General features: G+C 40.5%; 1 protein-coding gene across 1 annotated transcript in view; it reads left to right on the plus strand.

The window, feature by feature from the left end:
• The window catches only part of LOC106596806 (GTP-binding protein Rheb), a 43,464-nt gene that overhangs the window by 2,502 nt on the left and 20,440 nt on the right, over nucleotides 1–20,522 (plus strand). Inside the window, exons 3-5 of the mRNA XM_014188073.2 lie at nucleotides 2,736–2,803; nucleotides 3,475–3,557; nucleotides 9,403–9,459. Of these exons, the coding sequence (XP_014043548.1) occupies nucleotides 2,736–2,803; nucleotides 3,475–3,557; nucleotides 9,403–9,459 (208 nt within the window). The remainder of the gene's footprint in view (nucleotides 1–2,735; nucleotides 2,804–3,474; nucleotides 3,558–9,402; nucleotides 9,460–20,522) is intronic.

The raw sequence follows: 20,522 nt of genomic DNA on the forward strand, positions 1-20,522 counted from the left end.
ATCTAAGGACTGATCTAAGGTTTTATCTGAGGACTGATCTAAGGTCTGAGCTGAGTCTTTCTGGGTAAGTCTCTAAGAGCTTTTGCACACATGGATTGTACAATATTTGAACATTATTCTTTTTTAAATTCTTCAAGCTCTGTCAAGTTGGTTGTTGATCATTGCTAGACAGCTATTTTCAAGTCTTGCCATAGATTTTCAAGCCGATTTAAGTCAAAACTGTAACAAGGTCACTCAGGAACATTCAATGCCGTCTTGGTAAGCAAGTGTATATTCTGTCAGTGTATATTTGGCCTTGTATTTTAGGTTATTGTCCTGCTGAAAGGTGAGTTTGTCTCCCAGTGTCTGGTGGAAAGCTGACTGAACCAGGTCTTCCTCTAGGATTTTGCCTGTGCTTAGCTCTACTCAGTTTCTTTTAATCCTAAAAACTCCCCCAGTCCTTGCCACTGAAAAACATCCCCACAGCATGATGCTGCCTGCCACCACCACCATGCTTCACCATAGGGATGGTGCCAGGTTTCCTCCAGACATGACGCTTGGCATTCAGGCCAAAGAGTTCAATCTTAGTTTCATCAGACCTGAGAAACTTGTTTCTCATGGTCTGAGAGTCCTTTAGGTGCCTTTCGACAAACTCCAAGCGGCATGTCATGTGACTTTTACTGAGGAGGGGCTTCTGTCTGGACACTCTACCATAAAGGCCTGATTGGTGGAGTGCTGCAGGGATAGTTGTCCTTCTGGAAGGTTCTCCCATCTCCACAGAGGAACTCTGGAGCTCTGTCAGAGTGACCATCGGGTTCTTGGTCACCTCCCTGACCAAGGCCCTTCTCACCCGATTGCTCAATTTAGCCGGGCGGCCAGCTCTAGGAAGAGTCTTGGTGGTTCCAAACTTCTTCCATTTAAGAATGATGGAGGCCACTGTGTTCTTGGGGACCTTCAATGCTACATAAATGTTTGGTACCCTTCCCCAGATCTGTGCCTTGACACAATCCTGTCTCGGAGCTTTATGGTCAATTCCTTCAACCTCATGGCTTGTTTTTTTCTCTGGCATGCAGTGTCAACTGTGGGACCTTATATAGACAGGTTTGTGCCTTTCCAAATCATGTCCAATCAATTGAATTTACCACAAGTGGACCTGTAGAAACATCTCAAGGACGATCAATGGAAACAGGATGCACCTGAGCTCAATTTCGAGTCTCATCACAAAGGGTCTGAATACTTATGTAAATATATATCAATAAAAAAATATTTGTAAACATTTCTTTTAAACCTGTTTTCACTTTGTCATTATGGGGCATTGTGTGTAGATTGATACGGGAAAACATGAATTTCATCCATTTTAGAATAAGGCTGTAATGTAACAAAATGTGGAAAAAGGGAAAGGGGTCTGAATACTTTCTGAATGCTCTGTACATCTCCACATCTATACGTCTTTACGCAGCCATAGAAACATATGTGTTTCAGTGGGAACATCTGAAATGATGAGTATTCTGTAGCAGTAGCAGTAGTTGTAGTAGTAGCAGTAGTAGTAGTAGTAGTAGCAGTAGTAGTAGTAGTAGCAGTAGTTGTAGTAGTAGCAGTAGTAGTAGTAGTAGCAGTAGTTGTAGTAGTAGCAGTAGTAGCAGTAGTAGTAGTAGTAGTAGTAGTAGTAGTAACAGTAGTAGTAGCAGTAGTAGTAGCAGTAGTAGTAGTAGTAGTAGTAGTAGTAACAGTAGCAGTAGCAGTAGTTGTAGTAGTAGTAACAGTAGCAGTAGTTGTAGCAGTAGCAGTAGTAGTAGTAGTAGCAGTAGTAGTAGTAGTAGTAGTAGTAACAGTAGCAGTAGTTGTAGTAGTAGGGTCTCTGGGTAGGATAGCTCAGAGCGTCTGATACAGTGACACATTTCTCGACAGGATCAAGAGTTATAATCTATATAGACAATCTTTATGCTTATGGTAATCCTCTGTTAGTTATAATCTATATAGACAATCTTTATGCTAATGCTAATCCTCTGTTGGTTATCTATATAGACAACCTTTATGCTAATGCTAATCCTCTGTTAGTTATAATCTATATAGACAATCTTTAGGCTAATGCTAATCCTCTGTTAGTTATAATCTATATAGACAATCTTTATGCTAATGCTAATCCTCTGTTAGTTATAATCTATATAGACAATCTTTATGCTAATGCTAATCCTCTGTTAGTTATAATCTATATAGACAATCTTTATGCTAATCCTCTGTTGGTTATCTATATAGGCAACCTTTATGCTAATGCTAATCCTCTGTTAGTTAAAATCTATATTGACAATCTTTAGGCTAATGCTAATCCTCTGTTAGTTATAGTCTATATAGACAATCTTTATGCTAATGCTAATCCTCTGTTGGTTATCTATATAGACAACCTTTATGCTAATGCTAATCCTCTGTTAGTTATAATCTATATAGACAATCTTTATGCTAATGCTAATCCTCTGTCATTTATAATCTATATAGACAATCTTTATGCTAATGCTAATCCTCTGTTAGATATAATCTATATAGACAATCTTTATGCTAATGATACTCCTCTGTTGGTTATCTATATAGACAATCTTTATGCTAATGCTAATCCTCTGTTAGGTATAATCTATATAGACAACCTTTATGCTAATGCTAATCATCTGTTAGTTATAATCTTATAAACACTCTTTATGCTAATGGGAATCCTCTGTTAGATGTCAGTTCGGTTTACCTCATGTCTTCTCTCTTTGCTGCAGCATTCACCAAGATGATCACGATAAACGGACAAGAATACCACCTGCAGTTGGTAGACACAGCGGGACAGGTAGGAGTCTTACACCACTGAAACATCTTACAGACCTTGAATATAATATGTCCTTTAACTCATGGTTAGGGACCTGGCCCTACTCATTATGATATTAGGATTTTAGAACACAGGCTACGTTCCATATCCACACTAGAATGCTTCATACCTCTACGTAGAATGCTTGCTCAGTACATTTCTTTACTCTAAGGCTTAGAGGCTAAACGGTATACTAGTTTGGACATTTATGGTAACTGAGCCGCCATGTTACAGTATGCAGGCTAAGCACTTATTTCACCCAGTCTCTCTGTCTCCCTCTACCACCTCTCTCTCTCTCTCTCTCACGCCTCTCTCGCTCTTCCCCCCTCTCTTTCTCTCCCTTTCTTTCGCTCTCTATTTTCTCTCCCTTCCCCCCATCTGTCTCTCGCTCTTCCCCCCTCTCTTTCTCTCCCTTTCTTTCGCTCTCTATTTTCTCTCCCTTCCCCCCATCTGTCTCTCGCTCTTCCCCGTCTCTTTCTCTCCCTTTCTTTCGCTCTCTATTTTCTCTCCCTTCCCCCCCCCCATCTGTCTCTCTCCCTCACCCCCTATCTCTCTCTCTTTCTCCCTCTTTACCTTTCTTTCACTCTACTCTCTCCCCATCTCTCTCTCTCTCCCCATCTCTCTCTGTCTCTCTCTGTCTCTGTCTGTTCCAGGATGAGTACTCTATCTTTCCTCAGACCTATTCCATAGACATCAATGGATACATCCTGGTCTACTCTGTCACATCTAATAAAAGGTTAGTCAGATATTGACTCAACATCTTTTAAAGGTGTAGATTGTGCAGTGTGGTTTGCTACAAGGGTACTCAACCACTGGGAGTGCAGGATTTTACTCCAAGCTGATTCAGGTGTATTATAGGGCTGGATGAGCAGCTGAATCAGGTGTATTAGAGTAGGGCTGGATGAGCAGCTGAATCAGGTGTATTATAGGACTGGATGAGCAGCTGAATCAGGTGTATTATAGGGCTGGATGAGCAGCTGAATCAGGTGTATTATAGGGCTGGATGAGCAGCTGAATCAGGTGTATTATAGGGCTGGATGAGCAGCTGAATCAGGTGTATTAGAGTAGGACTGAATGTATAACAGGATGTATAACAGGATGTATAACAGGATGTATATCAGGATGTAAAACAGGATGTATATCAGGATGTATATCAGGATGTATAACAGGATGTATATCAGGATGTATAACAGGATGTATAACAGGATGTATATCAGGATGTAAAACAGGATGTAAAACAGGATGTATAACAGGATGTATAACAGGATGTATAACAGGATGTATATCAGGATGTATAACAGGATGTATAACAGGATGTATATCAGGATGTATAACAGGATGTATAACAGGATGTATAACAGGATGTATATCAGGATGTATAGCAGGATGTATAACAGGATGTATAACAGGATGTATATCAGGATGTATAACAGGATGTATAACAGGATGTATAACAGGATGTATAACAGGATGTATAACAGGATGTATAACAGGATGTATAACAGGATGTATAACAGGATGTATATCAGGATGTATAACAGGATGTATATCAGGATGTATATCAGGATGTATAACAGGATGTATATCAGGATGTATGACAGGATGTATGACAGGATGTAAGACAGGATGTATGACAGGATGTATAACAGGATGTATAACAGGATGTAAAACAGGATGTATAACAGGATGTATAACAGGATGTATATCAGGATGTATAACAGGATGTATATCAGGATGTATAGCAGGATGTATAACAGGATGTATATCAGGATGTATAACAGGATGTAAAACAGGATGTATAACAGGATGTATAACAGGATGTATAACAGGATGTATAACAGGATGTATAACAGGATGTATAACAGGATGTATATCAGGATGTATAACAGGATGTATAACAGGATGTATAATAGGATGTATAACAGGATGTATAACAGGATGTATATCAGGATGTATAACAGGATGTATAACAGGATGTATAACAGGATGTATAACAGGATGTATAACAGGATGTAAAACAGGATGTATAACAGGATGTATAACAGGATGTATAATAGGATGTATAACAGGATGTATAACAGGATGTATAACAGGATGTATAACAGGATGTATATCAGGATGTATAGCAGGATGTATAACAGGATGTATAACAGGATGTATAACAGGATGTATAACAGGATGTATAACAGGATGTATAACAGGATGTATAACAGGATGTATAACAGGATGTATAACAGGATGTATAGCAGGATGTATATCAGGATGTATAGCAGGATGTATAACAGGATGTATAACAGGATGTATAACAGGATGTATAGCAGGATGTATAGCAGGATGTATAGCAGGATGTATACAGGATGTATGGCAGTATTTGTGACAGAATGTATGGCAACTTCTCGGCATCTGACCGTAAGGCGCTACAGAGGGCAGTGCGTACGGCCCAGTACATCACTGGGGCCAAGCTTCCTACCATCCAGGACTGCTGAACAATGAATCAAATGGCCACCCTGCTATTTACATTGACACCCCCATTTGTTTTATACACTGCTGCTACTCTGTTTATTATCTATGAATAGTCACTTCACCCCTACCTACATGTACAAATTACCTCAACTAACCTGTACCCCAGTGACTCAGTACCAGTACCCCTGTATATAGCCTCCACATTGACTCTGTACTGGTACCCCCTGTATATAGCCTCCACATTGACTCTGTACCGGTACCCCCTGTATATAGCCTCCACATTGACTCTGTACTGGTACCCCCTGTATATAGCCTCCACATTGACTCTGTACCGGTACCCCCTGTATATAGTCTCCACACTGACTCGGTACAGGTACCCCCTGTATATAGCCTCCACATTGACTCGGTACCGGTACCCCCTGTATATAGCCTCCAAATTGACTCTGTACCGGTACCCCCTGTATATAGCCTCCACATTGACTCGGTACCGGTACCCCCTGTATATTGCCTCCACATTGACTCGGTACCGGTACCCCCTGTATATAGCCTCCACATTGACTCTGTACCGGTACCCCCTGTATATAGCCTCCACATTGACTCTATACCGGTACCCCCTGTATATAGCCTCCACATTGACTCTGTACCGGTACCCCCTGTATATAGCCTCCACATTGACTCTGTACCGGTACCCCCTGTATATAGCCTCCACATTGACTCTGTACCGGTACCCCCTGTATATAGCCTCCACATTGACTCTGTACCGGTACCCCCTGTATATAGCCTCCACATTGACTCTGTACCGGTACCCCCTGTATATAGCCTCCACATTGACTCTGTACCGGTACCCCCTGTATATAGCCTCCACATTGACTCTGTACCGGTACCCCCTGTATATAGCCTCCACATTGACTCTGTACCGGTACCCCCTGTATATAGCCTCCACATTGACTCTGTACCGGTACCCCCTGTATATAGCCTCCACATTGACTCTGTACCGGTACCCCCTGTATATAGCCTCCACATTGACTCTGTACCGGTACCCCCTGTATATAGCCTCCACATTGACTCTGTACCGGTACCCCCTGTATATAGCCTCCACATTGACTCTGTACCGGTACCCCCTGTATATAGCCTCCACATTGACTCGGTACCGGTACCCCCTGTATATAGCCTCCACATTGACTCTGTACCGGTACCCCCTGTATATAGCCTCCACATTGACTCTGTACCGGTACCCCCTGTATATAGCCTCCACATTGACTCTGTACCGGTACCCCCTGTATATAGCCTCCACATTGACTCTGTACCGGTACCCCCTGTATATAGCCTCCACATTGACTCTGTACCGGTACCCCCTGTATATAGCCTCCACATTGACTCTGTACCGGTACCCCCTGTATATAGCCTCCACATTGACTCTGTACCGGTACCCCCTGTATATAGCCTCCACATTGACTCTGTACCGGTACCCCCTGTATATAGCCTCCACATTGACTCTGTACCGGTACCCCCTGTATATAGCCTCCACATTGACTCTGTACCGGTACCCCCTGTATATAGCCTCCACATTGACTCTGTACCGGTACCCCCTGTATATAGCCTCCACATTGACTCTGTACCGGTACCCCCTGTATATAGCCTCCACATTGACTCTGTACCGGTACCCCCTGTATATAGCCTCCACATTGACTCTGTACCGGTACCCCCTGTATATAGCCTCCACATTGACTCTGTACCGGTACCCCCCTGTATATAGCCTCCACATTGACTCTGTACCGGTACCCCCTGTATATAGCCTCCACATTGACTCTGTACCGGTACCCCCTGTATATAGCCTCCACATTGACTCTGTACCGGTACCCCCTGTATATAGCCTCCACATTGACTCTGTACCGGTACCCCCTGTATATAGCCTCCACATTGACTCTGTACCGGTACCCCCTGTATATAGCCTCCACATTGACTCTGTACCGGTACCCCCTGTATATAGCCTCCACATTGACTCTGTACCGGTACCCCCTGTATATAGCCTCCACATTGACTCTGTACCGGTACCCCCTGTATATAGCCTCCACATTGACTCTGTACCGGTACCCCCTGTATATAGCCTCCACATTGACTCTGTACCGGTACCCCCTGTATATAGCCTCCACATTGACTCTGTACCGGTACCCCCTGTATATAGCCTCCACATTGACTCTGTACCGGTACCCCCTGTATATAGCCTCCACATTGACTCTGTACCGGTACCCCCTGTATATAGCCTCCACATTGACTCTGTACCGGTACCCCCTGTATATAGCCTCCACATTGACTCTGTACCGGTACCCCCTGTATATAGCCTCCACATTGACTCTGTACCGGTACCCCCTGTATATAGCCTCCACATTGACTCTGTACCTATCCCCTGTATATAGCCTCCACATTGACTCTGTACCGGTCCCTGTATATAGCCTCCACATTGACTCTGTACCGGTACCCCCTGTATATAGCCTCCACATTGACTCTATACTCCCTGTATATAGCCTCCACATTGACTCTATACTCCCTGTATATAGCCTCCACATTGACTCTGTACCGGTACCCCCTGTATATAGCCTCCACACTGACTCGGTACAGGTACCCCCTGTATATAGCCTCCACATTGACTCGGTATCGGTACCCCTGTATATAGCCTCCACATTGACTCTGTACTCCCTGTATATAGCCTCGTTATTGTTATGTTATTGTGTTACTTTTTGATTATTTTTTACTTTAGTTTATTTGGTAAATATTTTCTTAACTCTTCTTGAACTGCACTGTTGGTTAAGGGCTTGTAAGTAAGCATTATGTATGACAGTATGTAGTACATTATGTATGACAGTATATATATAGTACAGTATGTATGACAGTATGTAGTACAGTATGTAGTACAGTATATAGTACAGTATGTAAGACAGTATGTATGACAGTATGTAGTACATTATCTATGACAGTATATCGTACATTATGTATGACAGTATGTAGTACAGTATGTAGTACATTATCTATGACAGTATATAGTACATTATGTATGACAGTATGTAGTACATTATGTATGACAGTATATAGTACATTATGTATGACAGTATGTAGTACATTATGTATGACAGTATATAGTACAGTATGTAGGACATTATCTATGACAGTATATAGTACATTATGTATGACAGTATGTAGTACAGTATGTAGTACATTATCTATGACAGTATATAGTACATTATCTATGACAGTATGTAGTACATTATGTATGACAGTATATAGTACAGTATGTAGGACATTATCTATGACAATATATAGTACATTAAGTAGTACATTATCTATGACAGTATATAGTACAGTGTGTAGGACATTATCTATGACAGTATATATTACAGTGTGTAGTGCATTATCTATGACAGTATATAGTACAGTATGTAGTACATTATCTATGACAGTATATAGTACATTATGTATGACAGTATGTAGTACATTATGTATGACAGTATATAGTTCATTATGTAGGACATTATCTATGACAGTATGTAGTACATTATCTATGACAGTATGTAGTACATTATCTATGACAGTATATAGTACATTATGTATGACAGTATGTAGTACAGTATGTATGACCGTATGTAGTACATTATGTATGACAGTATATAGTACATTATGTATGACAGTATGTAGTACATTATGTATGACAGTATATAGTACATTATGTATGACAGTATGTAGTACATTATGTATGACAGTATATAGTACATTATGTAGGACATTATCTATGACAGTATGTAGTACATTATGTATGACAGTATATAGTACAGTATGTAGTACATTATGTATGACAGTATATAGTACAGTATGTAGTACATTATCTATGACAGTATATAGTACAGTATGTAGTACATTATGTATGACAGTATATAGTAAATTATGTATGACAGCATGTAGTACAGTATGTAGTACATTATCTATGACAGTATATAGTACATTATGTATGACAGCATGTAGTACATTATGTATGACAGTGTGTAGGACATTATCATGACAGTATATAGTACAGTATGTAGTACAGTATGTTAGTATGTCATCTGCTGTTTTTCTCTCTTCTCCAGTTTTGAAGTAGTTCAGGTTATCCATGAAAAACTTCTGGATATGGTGGGGAAAGCTCAGTGAGTATCTACTGTAACCTGACGTGTATATATATATATATATATATATATATATATATATAGTTTTCAATGTAACCTGACTGTATATTAACCCTCCTCTACTGTAACCTGACTGTATATTAACCCTCTACTGTAACCTGACTGTATATTAACCCTCCTCTACTGTAACCTGACTGTATATTAACCCTCCTCTACTGTAACCTGACTGTATATTAACCCTCTACTGTAACCTGACTGTATATTAACCCTCCTCTACTGTAACCTGACTGTATATTAACCCTCCTACTGTAACCTGACTGTATATTATGTAACCTGACCTCTGTAACCTACCTGACTGTATATTAACCACCCTCTACTGTAACCTGACCTTACCTTATCTCTAACCCTGTAACCTGACTGTATATTACTTACACCGTATATATACCTGCTATATTAACCCTCCACTCCTACCTGACTGTATATTAACCTCTCTACTGTAACCTGACTGTATATTAACCCTCCTCTTAGACTTACCCTCTACTGTAACCTGACTGTATATTAACCCTCCTCTACTGTAACCTGACTGTATATTAACCCTCCTCTACTGTAACCTGACTGTATATTAACCCTCCTCTACTGTAACCTGACTGTATATTAACCCTCCTCTACTGTAACCTGACTGTATATTAACCCTCCTCTACTGTAACCTGACTGTATATTAACCCTCCTCTACTGTAACCTGACTGTATATTAACCCTCCTCTACTGTAACCTGACTGTATATTAACCCTCTACTGTAACCTGACTGTATATTAACCCTCCTCTACTGTAACCTGACTGTATATTAACCCTCCTCTACTGTAACCTGACTGTATATTAACCCTCTCTACTGTAACCTGACTGTATATTAACCCTCTACTGTAACCTGACTGTATATTAACCCTCCTCTACTGTAACCTGACTGTATATTAACCCTCCTCTACTGTAACCTGACTGTATATTAACCCTCCTCTACTGTAACCTGACTGTATATTAACCCTCTACTGTAACCTGACTGTATATTAACCCTCCTCTACTGTAACCTGACTGTATATTAACCCTCCTCTACTGTAACCTGACTGTATATTAACCCTCCTCTACTGTAACCTGACTGTATATTAACCCTCCTCTACTGTAACCTGACTGTATATTAACCCTCTCTACTGTAACCTGACTGTATATTAACCCTCCTCTACTGTAACCTGACTGTATATTAACCCTCTACTGTAACCTGACTGTATATTAACCCTCTCACTGTAACCTGACTGTATATTAACCCTCCTCTACTGTAACCTGACTGTATATTAACCCTCCTCTACTGTAACCTGACTGTATATTAACCCTCCTCTACTGTAACCTGACTGTATATTAACCCTCTACTGTAACCTGACTGTATATTAACCCTCCTCTACTGTAACCTGACTGTATATTAACCCTCCTCTACTGTAACCTGACTGTATATTAACCCTCTACTGTAACCTGACTGTATATTAACCCTCCTCTACTGTAACCTGACTGTATATTAACCCTCTCTACTGTAACCTGACTGTATATTAACCCTCCTCTACTGTAACCTGACTGTATATTAACCCTCCTCTACTGTAACCTGACTGTATATTAACCCTCCTCTACTGTAACCTGACTGTATATTAACCCTCCTCTACTGTAACCTGACTGTATATTAACCCTCCTCTACTGTAACCTGACTGTATATTAACCCTCCTCTACTGTAACCTGACTGTATATTAACCCTCCTCTACTGTAACCTGACTGTATATTAACCCTCCTCTACTGTAACCTGACTGTATATTAACCCTCCTCTACTGTAACCTGACTGTATATTAACCCTCCTCTACTGTAACCTGACTGTATATTAACCCTCCTCTACTGTAACCTGACTGTATATTAACCCTCTTACTGTAACCTGACTGTATATTAACCCTCCTCTACTGTAACCTGACTGTATATTAACCCTCCTCTACTGTAACCTGACTGTATATTAACCCTCCTCTACTGTAACCTGACTGTATATTAACCCTCCTCTACTGTAACCTGACTGTATATTAACCCTCCTCTACTGTAACCTGACTGTATATTAACCCTCCTCTACTGTAACCTGACTGTATATTAACCCTCCTCTACTGTAACCTGACTGTATATTAACCCTCCTCTACTGTAACCTGACTGTATATTAACCCTCCTCTACTGTAACCTGACTGTATATTAACCCTCCTCTACTGTAACCTGACTGTATATTAACCCTCCTCTACTGTAACCTGACTGTATATTAACCCTCCTCTACTGTAACCTGACTGTATATTAACCCTCCTCTACTGTAACCTGACTGTATATTAACCCTCCTCTACTGTAACCTGACTGTATATTAACCCTCCTCTACTGTAACCTGACTGTATATTAACCCTCCTCTACTGTAACCTGACTGTATATTAACCCTCCTCTACTGTAACCTGACTGTATATTAACCCTCTACTGTAACCTGACTGTATATTAACCCTCCTCTACTGTAACCTGACTGTATATTAACCCTCTACTGTAACCTGACTGTATATTAACCCTCCTCTACTGTAACCTGACTGTATATTAACCCTCCTCTACTGTAACCTGACTGTATATTAACCCTCCTCTACTGTAACCTGACTGTATATTAACCCTCCTCTACTGTAACCTGACTGTATATTAACCCTCCTCTACTGTAACCTGACTGTATATTAACCCTCCTCTACTGTAACCTGACTGTATATTAACCCTCCTCTACTGTAACCTGACTGTATATTAACCCTCCTCTACTGTAACCTGACTGTATATTAACCCTCCTCTACTGTAACCTGACTGTATATTAACCCTCTACTGTAACCTGACTGTATATTAACCCTCCTCTACTGTAACCTGACTGTATATTAACCCTCCTCTACTGTAACCTGACTGTATATTAACCCTCCTCTACTGTAACCTGACTGTATATTAACCCTCTCTACTGTAACCTGACTGTATATTAACCCTCCTCTACTGTAACCTGACTGTATATTAACCCTCCTCTACTGTAACCTGACTGTATATTAACCCTCCTCTACTGTAACCTGACTGTATATTAACCCTCCTCTACTGTAACCTGACTGTATATTAACCCTCCTCTACTGTAACCTGACTGTATATTAACCCTCTACTGTAACCTGACTGTATATTAACCCTCCTCTACTGTAACCTGACTGTATATTAACCCTCCTCTACTGTAACCTGACTGTATATTAACCCTCCTTACTGTAACCTGACTGTATATTAACCCTCCTCTACTGTAACCTGACTGTATATTAACCCTCCTCTACTGTAACCTGACTGTATATTAACCCTCCTCTACTGTAACCTGACTGTATATTAACCCTCCTCTACTGTAACCTGACTGTATATTAACCCTCCTCTACTGTAACCTGACTGTATATTAACCCTCCTCTACTGTAACCTGACCGTATATTAACCCTCTACTGTAACCTGACTGTATATTAACCCTCCTCTACTGTAACCTGACTGTATATTAACCCTCCTCTACTGTAACCTGACTGTATATTAACCCTCCTCTACTGTAACCTGACTGTATATTAACCCTCCTCTACTGTAACCTGACTGTATATTAACCCTCCTCTACTGTAACCTGACTGTATATTAACCCTCCTCTACTGTAACCTGACTGTATATTAACCCTCCTCTACTGTAACCTGACTGTATATTAACCCTCCTCTACTGTAACCTGACTGTATATTAACCCTCCTCTACTGTAACCTGACTGTATATTAACCCTCCTCTACTGTAACCTGACTGTATATTAACCCTCCTCTACTGTAACCTGACTGTATATTAACCCTCCTCTACTGTAACCTGACTGTATATTAACCCTCCTCTACTGTAACCTGACTGTATATTAACCCTCCTCTACTGTAACCTGACTGTATATTAACCCTCCTCTACTGTAACCTGACTGTATATTAACCCTCCTCTACTGTAACCTGACTGTATATTAACCCTCCTCTACTGTAACCTGACTGTATATTAACCCTCCTCTACTGTAACCTGACTGTATATTAACCCTCCTACTGTAACCTGACTGTATATTAACCCTCCTCTACTGTAACCTGACTGTATATTAACCCTCCTCTACTGTAACCTGACTGTATATTAACCCTCTACTGTAACCTGACTGTATATTAACCCTCCTCTACTGTAACCTGACTGTATATTAACCCTCCTCTACTGTAACCTGACTGTATATTAACCCTCCTCTACTGTAACCTGACTGTATATTAACCCTCTCTACTGTAACCTGACTGTATATTAACCCTCCTCTACTGTAACCTGACTGTATATTAACCCTCCTCTACTGTAACCTGACTGTATATTAACCCTCTACTGTAACCTGACTGTATATTAACCCTCCTCTACTGTAACCTGACTGTATATTAACCCTCCTCTACTGTAACCTGACTGTATATTAACCCTCCTCTACTGTAACCTGACTGTATATTAACCCTCCTCTACTGTAACCTGACTGTATATTAACCCTCCCTACTGTAACCTGACTGTATATTAACCCTCTCTACTGTAACCTGACTGTATATTAACCCTCCTCTACTGTAACCTGACTGTATATTAACCCTCCTCTACTGTAACCTGACTGTATATTAACCCTCCTCTACTGTAACCTGACTGTATATTAACCCTCCTACTGTAACCTGACTGTATATTAACCCTCCTCTACTGTAACCTGACTGTATATTAACCCTCCTCTACTGTAACCTGACTGTATATTAACCCTCCTCTACTGTAACCTGACTGTATATTAACCCTCCTCTACTGTAACCTGACTGTATATTAACCCTCCTCTACTGTAACCTGACTGTATATTAACCCTCCTCTACTGTAACCTGACTGTATATTAACCCTCTACTGTAACCTGACTGTATATTAACCCTCCTCTACTGTAACCTGACTGTATATTAACCCTCCTCTACTGTAACCTGACTGTATATTAACCCTCCTCTACTGTAACCTGACTGTATATTAACCCTCCTCTACTGTAACCTGACTGTATATTAACCCTCCTCTACTGTAACCTGACTGTATATTAACCCTCTCTACTGTAACCTGACTGTATATTAACCCTCCTCTACTGTAACCTGACTGTATATTAACCCTCCTCTACTGTAACCTGACTGTATATTAACCCTCCTCTACTGTAACCTGACTGTATATTAACCCTCCTCTACTGTAACCTGACTGTATATTAACCCTCCTCTACTGTAACCTGACTGTATATTAACCCTCTACTGTAACCTGACTGTATATTAACCCTCCTCTACTGTAACCTGACTGTATATTAACCCTCCTCTACTGTAACCTGACTGTATATTAACCCTCCTCTACTGTAACCTGACTGTATATTAACCCTCCTCTACTGTAACCTGACTGTATATTAACCCTCCTCTACTGTAACCTGACTGTATATTAACCCTCTACTGTAACCTGACTGTATATTAACCCTCCTCTACTGTAACCTGACTGTATATTAACCCTCCTCTACTGTAACCTGACTGTATATTAACCCTCCCTCTACTGTAACCTGACTGTATATTAACCCTCCTCTACTGTAACCTGACTGTATATTAACCCTCTCTACTGTAACCTGACTGTATATTAACCCTCCTCTACTGTAACCTGACTGTATATTAACCCTCTCTACTGTAACCTGACTGTATATTAACCCTCTCTACTGTAACCTGACTGTATATTAACCCTCCTCTACTGTAACCTGACTGTATATTAACCCTCCTCTACTGTAACCTGACTGTATATTAACCCTCCTCTACTGTAACCTGACTGTATATTAACCCTCCTCTACTGTAACCTGACTGTATATTAACCCTCTACCGTAACCTGACTGTATATTAACCCTCTTACTGTAACCTGACTGTATATTAACCCTCCTCTACTGTAACCTGACTGTATATTAACCCTCCTCTACTGTAACCTGACTGTATATTAACCCTCCTCTACTGTAACCTGACTGTATATTAACCCTCCTCTACTGTAACCTGACTGTATATTAACCCTCCTCTACTGTAACCTGACTGTATATTAACCCTCCTCTACTGTAACCTGACTGTATATTAACCCTCCTCTACTGTAACCTGACTGTATATTAACCCTCCTCTACTGTAACCTGACTGTATATTAACCCTCTACTGTAACCTGACTGTATATTAACCCTCCTCTACTGTAACCTGACTGTATATTAACCCTCTCTACTGTAACCTGACTGTATATTAACCCTCCTCTACTGTAACCTGACTGTATATTAACCCTCCTCTACTGTAACCTGACCGTATATTAACCCTCCTCTACTGTAACCTGACTGTATATTAACCCTCTACTGTAACCTGACTGTATATTAACCCTCCTCTACTGTAACCTGACTGTATATTAACCCTCCTACTGTAACCTGACTGTATATTAACCCTCCTCTACTGTAACCTGACTGTATATTAACCCTCCTCTACTGTAACCTGACTGTATATTAACCCTCCTACTGTAACCTGACTGTATATTAACCCTCCTCTACTGTAACCTGACTGTATATTAACCCTCTACTGTAACCTGACTGTATATTAACCCTCCTCTACTGTAACCTGACTGTATATTAACCCTCTCTACTGTAACCTGACTGTATATTAACCCTCTCTACTGTAACCTGACTGTATATTAACCCTCCTCTACTGTAACCTGACTGTATATTAACCCTCTTACTGTAACCTGACTGTATATTAACCCTCCTCTACTGTAACCTGACTGTATATTAACCCTCCTCTACTGTAACCTGACTGTATATTAACCCTCCTCTACTGTAACCTGACTGTATATTAACCCTCCTCTACTGTAACCTGACTGTATATTAACCCTCCTCTACTGTAACCTGACTGTATATTAACCCTCCTCTACTGTAACCTGACTGTATATTAACCCTCCTCTACTGTAACCTGACTGTATATTAACCCTCCTCTACTGTAACCTGACTGTATATTAACCCTCCTCTACTGTAACCTGACTGTATATTAACCCTCCTCTACTGTAACCTGACTGTATATTAACCCTCCTCTACTGTAACCTGACTGTATATTAACCCTCCTCTACTGTAACCTGACTGTATATTAACCCTCCTCTACTGTAACCTGACTGTATATTAACCCTCCTCTACTGTAACCTGACTGTATATTAACCCTCCTCTACTGTAACCTGACTGTATATTAACCCTCCTCTACTGTAACCTGACTGTATATTAACCCTCTACTGTAACCTGACTGTATATTAACCCTCCTCTACTGTAACCTGACTGTATATTAACCCTCCTCTACTGTAACCTGACTGTATATTAACCCTCCTACTGTAACCTGACTGTATATTAACCTCCTCTACTGTAACCTGACTGTATATTAACCCTCCTCTACTGTAACCTGACTGTATATTAACCCTCTACTGTAACCTGACTGTATATTAACCCTCCTACTGTAACCTGACTGTATATTAACCCTCCTCTACTGTAACCTGACTGTATATTAACCCTCCTCTACTGTAACCTGACTGTATATTAACCCTCCTCTACTGTAACCTGACTGTATATTAACCCTCTACTGTAACCTGACTGTATATTAACCCTCCTCTACTGTAACCTGACTGTATATTAACCCTCCTCTACTGTAACCTGACTGTATATTAACCCTCCTCTACTGTAACCTGACTGTATATTAACCCTCCTCTACTGTAACCTGACTGTATATTAACCCTCTCACTGTAACCTGACTGTATATTAACCCTCCTCTACTGTAACCTGACTGTATATTAACCCTCCTCTACTGTAACCTGACTGTATATTAACCCTCCTCTACTGTAACCTGACTGTATATTAACCCTCCTACTGTAACCTGACTGTATATTAACCCTCCTCTACTGTAACCTGACTGTATATTAACCCTCCTCTACTGTAACCTGACTGTATATTAACCCTCCTCTACTGTAACCTGACTGTATATTAACCCTCCTCTACTGTAACCTGACTGTATATTAACCCTCTACTGTAACCTGACTGTATATTAACCCTCCTCTACTGTAACCTGACTGTATATTAACCCTCCTCTACTGTAACCTGACTGTATATTAACCCTCCTCTACTGTAACCTGACTGTATATTAACCCTCCTCTACTGTAACCTGACTGTATATTAACCTCTCTACTGTAACCTGACTGTATATTAACCCTCCTCTACTGTAACCTGACTGTATATTAACCCTCCTCTACTGTAACCTGACTGTATATTAACCCTCCTCTACTGTAACCTGACTGTATATTAACCCTCCTCTACTGTAACCTGACTGTATATTAACCCTCTACTGTAACCTGACTGTATATTAACCCTCCTCTACTGTAACCTGACTGTATATTAACCCTCCTTACTGTAACCTGACTGTATATTAACCCTCCTCTACTGTAACCTGACTGTATATTAACCCTCCTCTACTGTAACCTGACTGTATATTAACCCTCTACTGTAACCTGACTGTATATTAACCCTCCTCTACTGTAACCTGACTGTATATTAACCCTCTACTGTAACCTGACTGTATATTAACCCTCCTCTACTGTAACCTGACTGTATATTAACCCTCCTCTACTGTAACCTGACTGTATATTAACCCTCCTCTACTGTAACCTGACTGTATATTAACCCTCCTCTACTGTAACCTGACTGTATATTAACCCTCCTCTACTGTAACCTGACTGTATATTAACCCTCCTCTACTGTAACCTGACTGTATATTAACCCTCCTCTACTGTAACCTGACTGTATATTAACCCTCCTCTACTGTAACCTGACTGTATATTAACCCTCCTCTACTGTAACCTGACTGTATATTAACCCTCCTCTACTGTAACCTGACTGTATATTAACCCTCCTCTACTGTAACCTGACTGTATATTAACCCTCCTTACTGTAACCTGACTGTATATTAACCCTCCTCTACTGTAACCTGACTGTATATTAACCCCTCTACTGTAACCTGACTGTATATTAACCCTCCTCTACTGTAACCTGACTGTATATTAACCCTCCTCTACTGTAACCTGACTGTATATTAACCCTCCTCTACTGTAACCTGACTGTATATTAACCCTCCTCTACTGTAACCTGACTGTATATTAACCCTCCTCTACTGTAACCTGACTGTATATTAACCCTCCTCTACTGTAACCTGACTGTATATTAACCCTCCTCTACTGTAACCTGACTGTATATTAACCCTCTCACTGTAACCTGACTGTATATTAACCCTCCTCTACTGTAACCTGACTGTATATTAACCCTCTACTGTAACCTGACTGTATATTAACCCTCCTCTACTGTAACCTGACTGTATATTAACCCTCTACTGTAACCTGACTGTATATTAACCCTCCTCTACTGTAACCTGACTGTATATTAACCCTCCTCTACTGTAACCTGACTGTATATTAACCCTCCTCTACTGTAACCTGACTGTATATTAACCCTCCTCTACTGTAACCTGACTGTATATTAACCCTCCTCTACTGTAACCTGACTGTATATTAACCCTCCTCTACTGTAACCTGACTGTATATTAACCCTCCTCTACTGTAACCTGACTGTATATTAACCCTCCTCTACTGTAACCTGACTGTATATTAACCCTCCTCTACTGTAACCTGACTGTATATTAACCCTCCTCTACTGTAACCTGACTGTATATTAACCCTCCTCTACTGTAACCTGACTGTATATTAACCCTCCTCTACTGTAACCTGACTGTATATTAACCCTCCTCTACTGTAACCTGACTGTATATTAACCCTCCTCTACTGTAACCTGACTGTATATTAACCCTCCTCTACTGTAACCTGACTGTATATTAACCCTCCTCTACTGTAACCTGACTGTATATTAACCCTCCTCTACTGTAACCTGACTGTATATTAACCCTCCTCTACTGTAACCTGACTGTATATTAACCCTCCTCTACTGTAACCTGACTGTATATTAACCCTCTCTACTGTAACCTGACTGTATATTAACCCTCCTCTACTGTAACCTGACTGTATATTAACCCTCCTCTACTGTAACCTGACTGTATATTAACCCTCTACTGTAACCTGACTGTATATTAACCCTCCTCTACTGTAACCTGACTGTATATTAACCCTCCTCTACTGTAACCTGACTGTATATTAACCCTCCTCTACTGTAACCTGACTGTATATTAACCCTCCTCTACTGTAACCTGACTGTATATTAACCCTCCTCTACTGTAACCTGACTGTATATTAACCCTCCTCTACTGTAACCTGACTGTATATTAACCCTCCTCTACTGTAACCTGACTGTATATTAACCCTCCTCTACTGTAACCTGACTGTATATTAACCCTCCTCTACTGTAACCTGACTGTATATTAACCCTCCCACTGTAACCTGACTGTATATTAACCCTCCTCTACTGTAACCTGACTGTATATTAACCCTCCTCTACTGTAACCTGACTGTATATTAACCCTCTACTGTAACCTGACTGTATATTAACCCTCCTCTACTGTAACCTGACTGTATATTAACCCTCCTCTACTGTAACCTGACTGTATATTAACCCTCCTCTACTGTAACCTGACTGTATATTAACCCTCCTCTACTGTAACCTGACTGTATATTAACCCTCCTCTACTGTAACCTGACTGTATATTAACCCTCCTCTACTGTAACCTGACTGTATATTAACCCTCCTCTACTGTAACCTGACTGTATATTAACCCTCCTCTACTGTAACCTGACTGTATATTAACCCTCCTCTACTGTAACCTGACTGTATATTAACCCTCCTCTACTGTAACCTGACTGTATATTAACCCTCCTCTACTGTAACCTGACTGTATATTAACCCTCCTCTACTGTAACCTGACTGTATATTAACCCTCCTCT

Source organism: Salmo salar, chromosome ssa03 (assembly GCF_905237065.1).
Source record: "Salmo salar chromosome ssa03, Ssal_v3.1, whole genome shotgun sequence".
Taxonomy (NCBI): domain Eukaryota; kingdom Metazoa; phylum Chordata; class Actinopteri; order Salmoniformes; family Salmonidae; genus Salmo; species Salmo salar.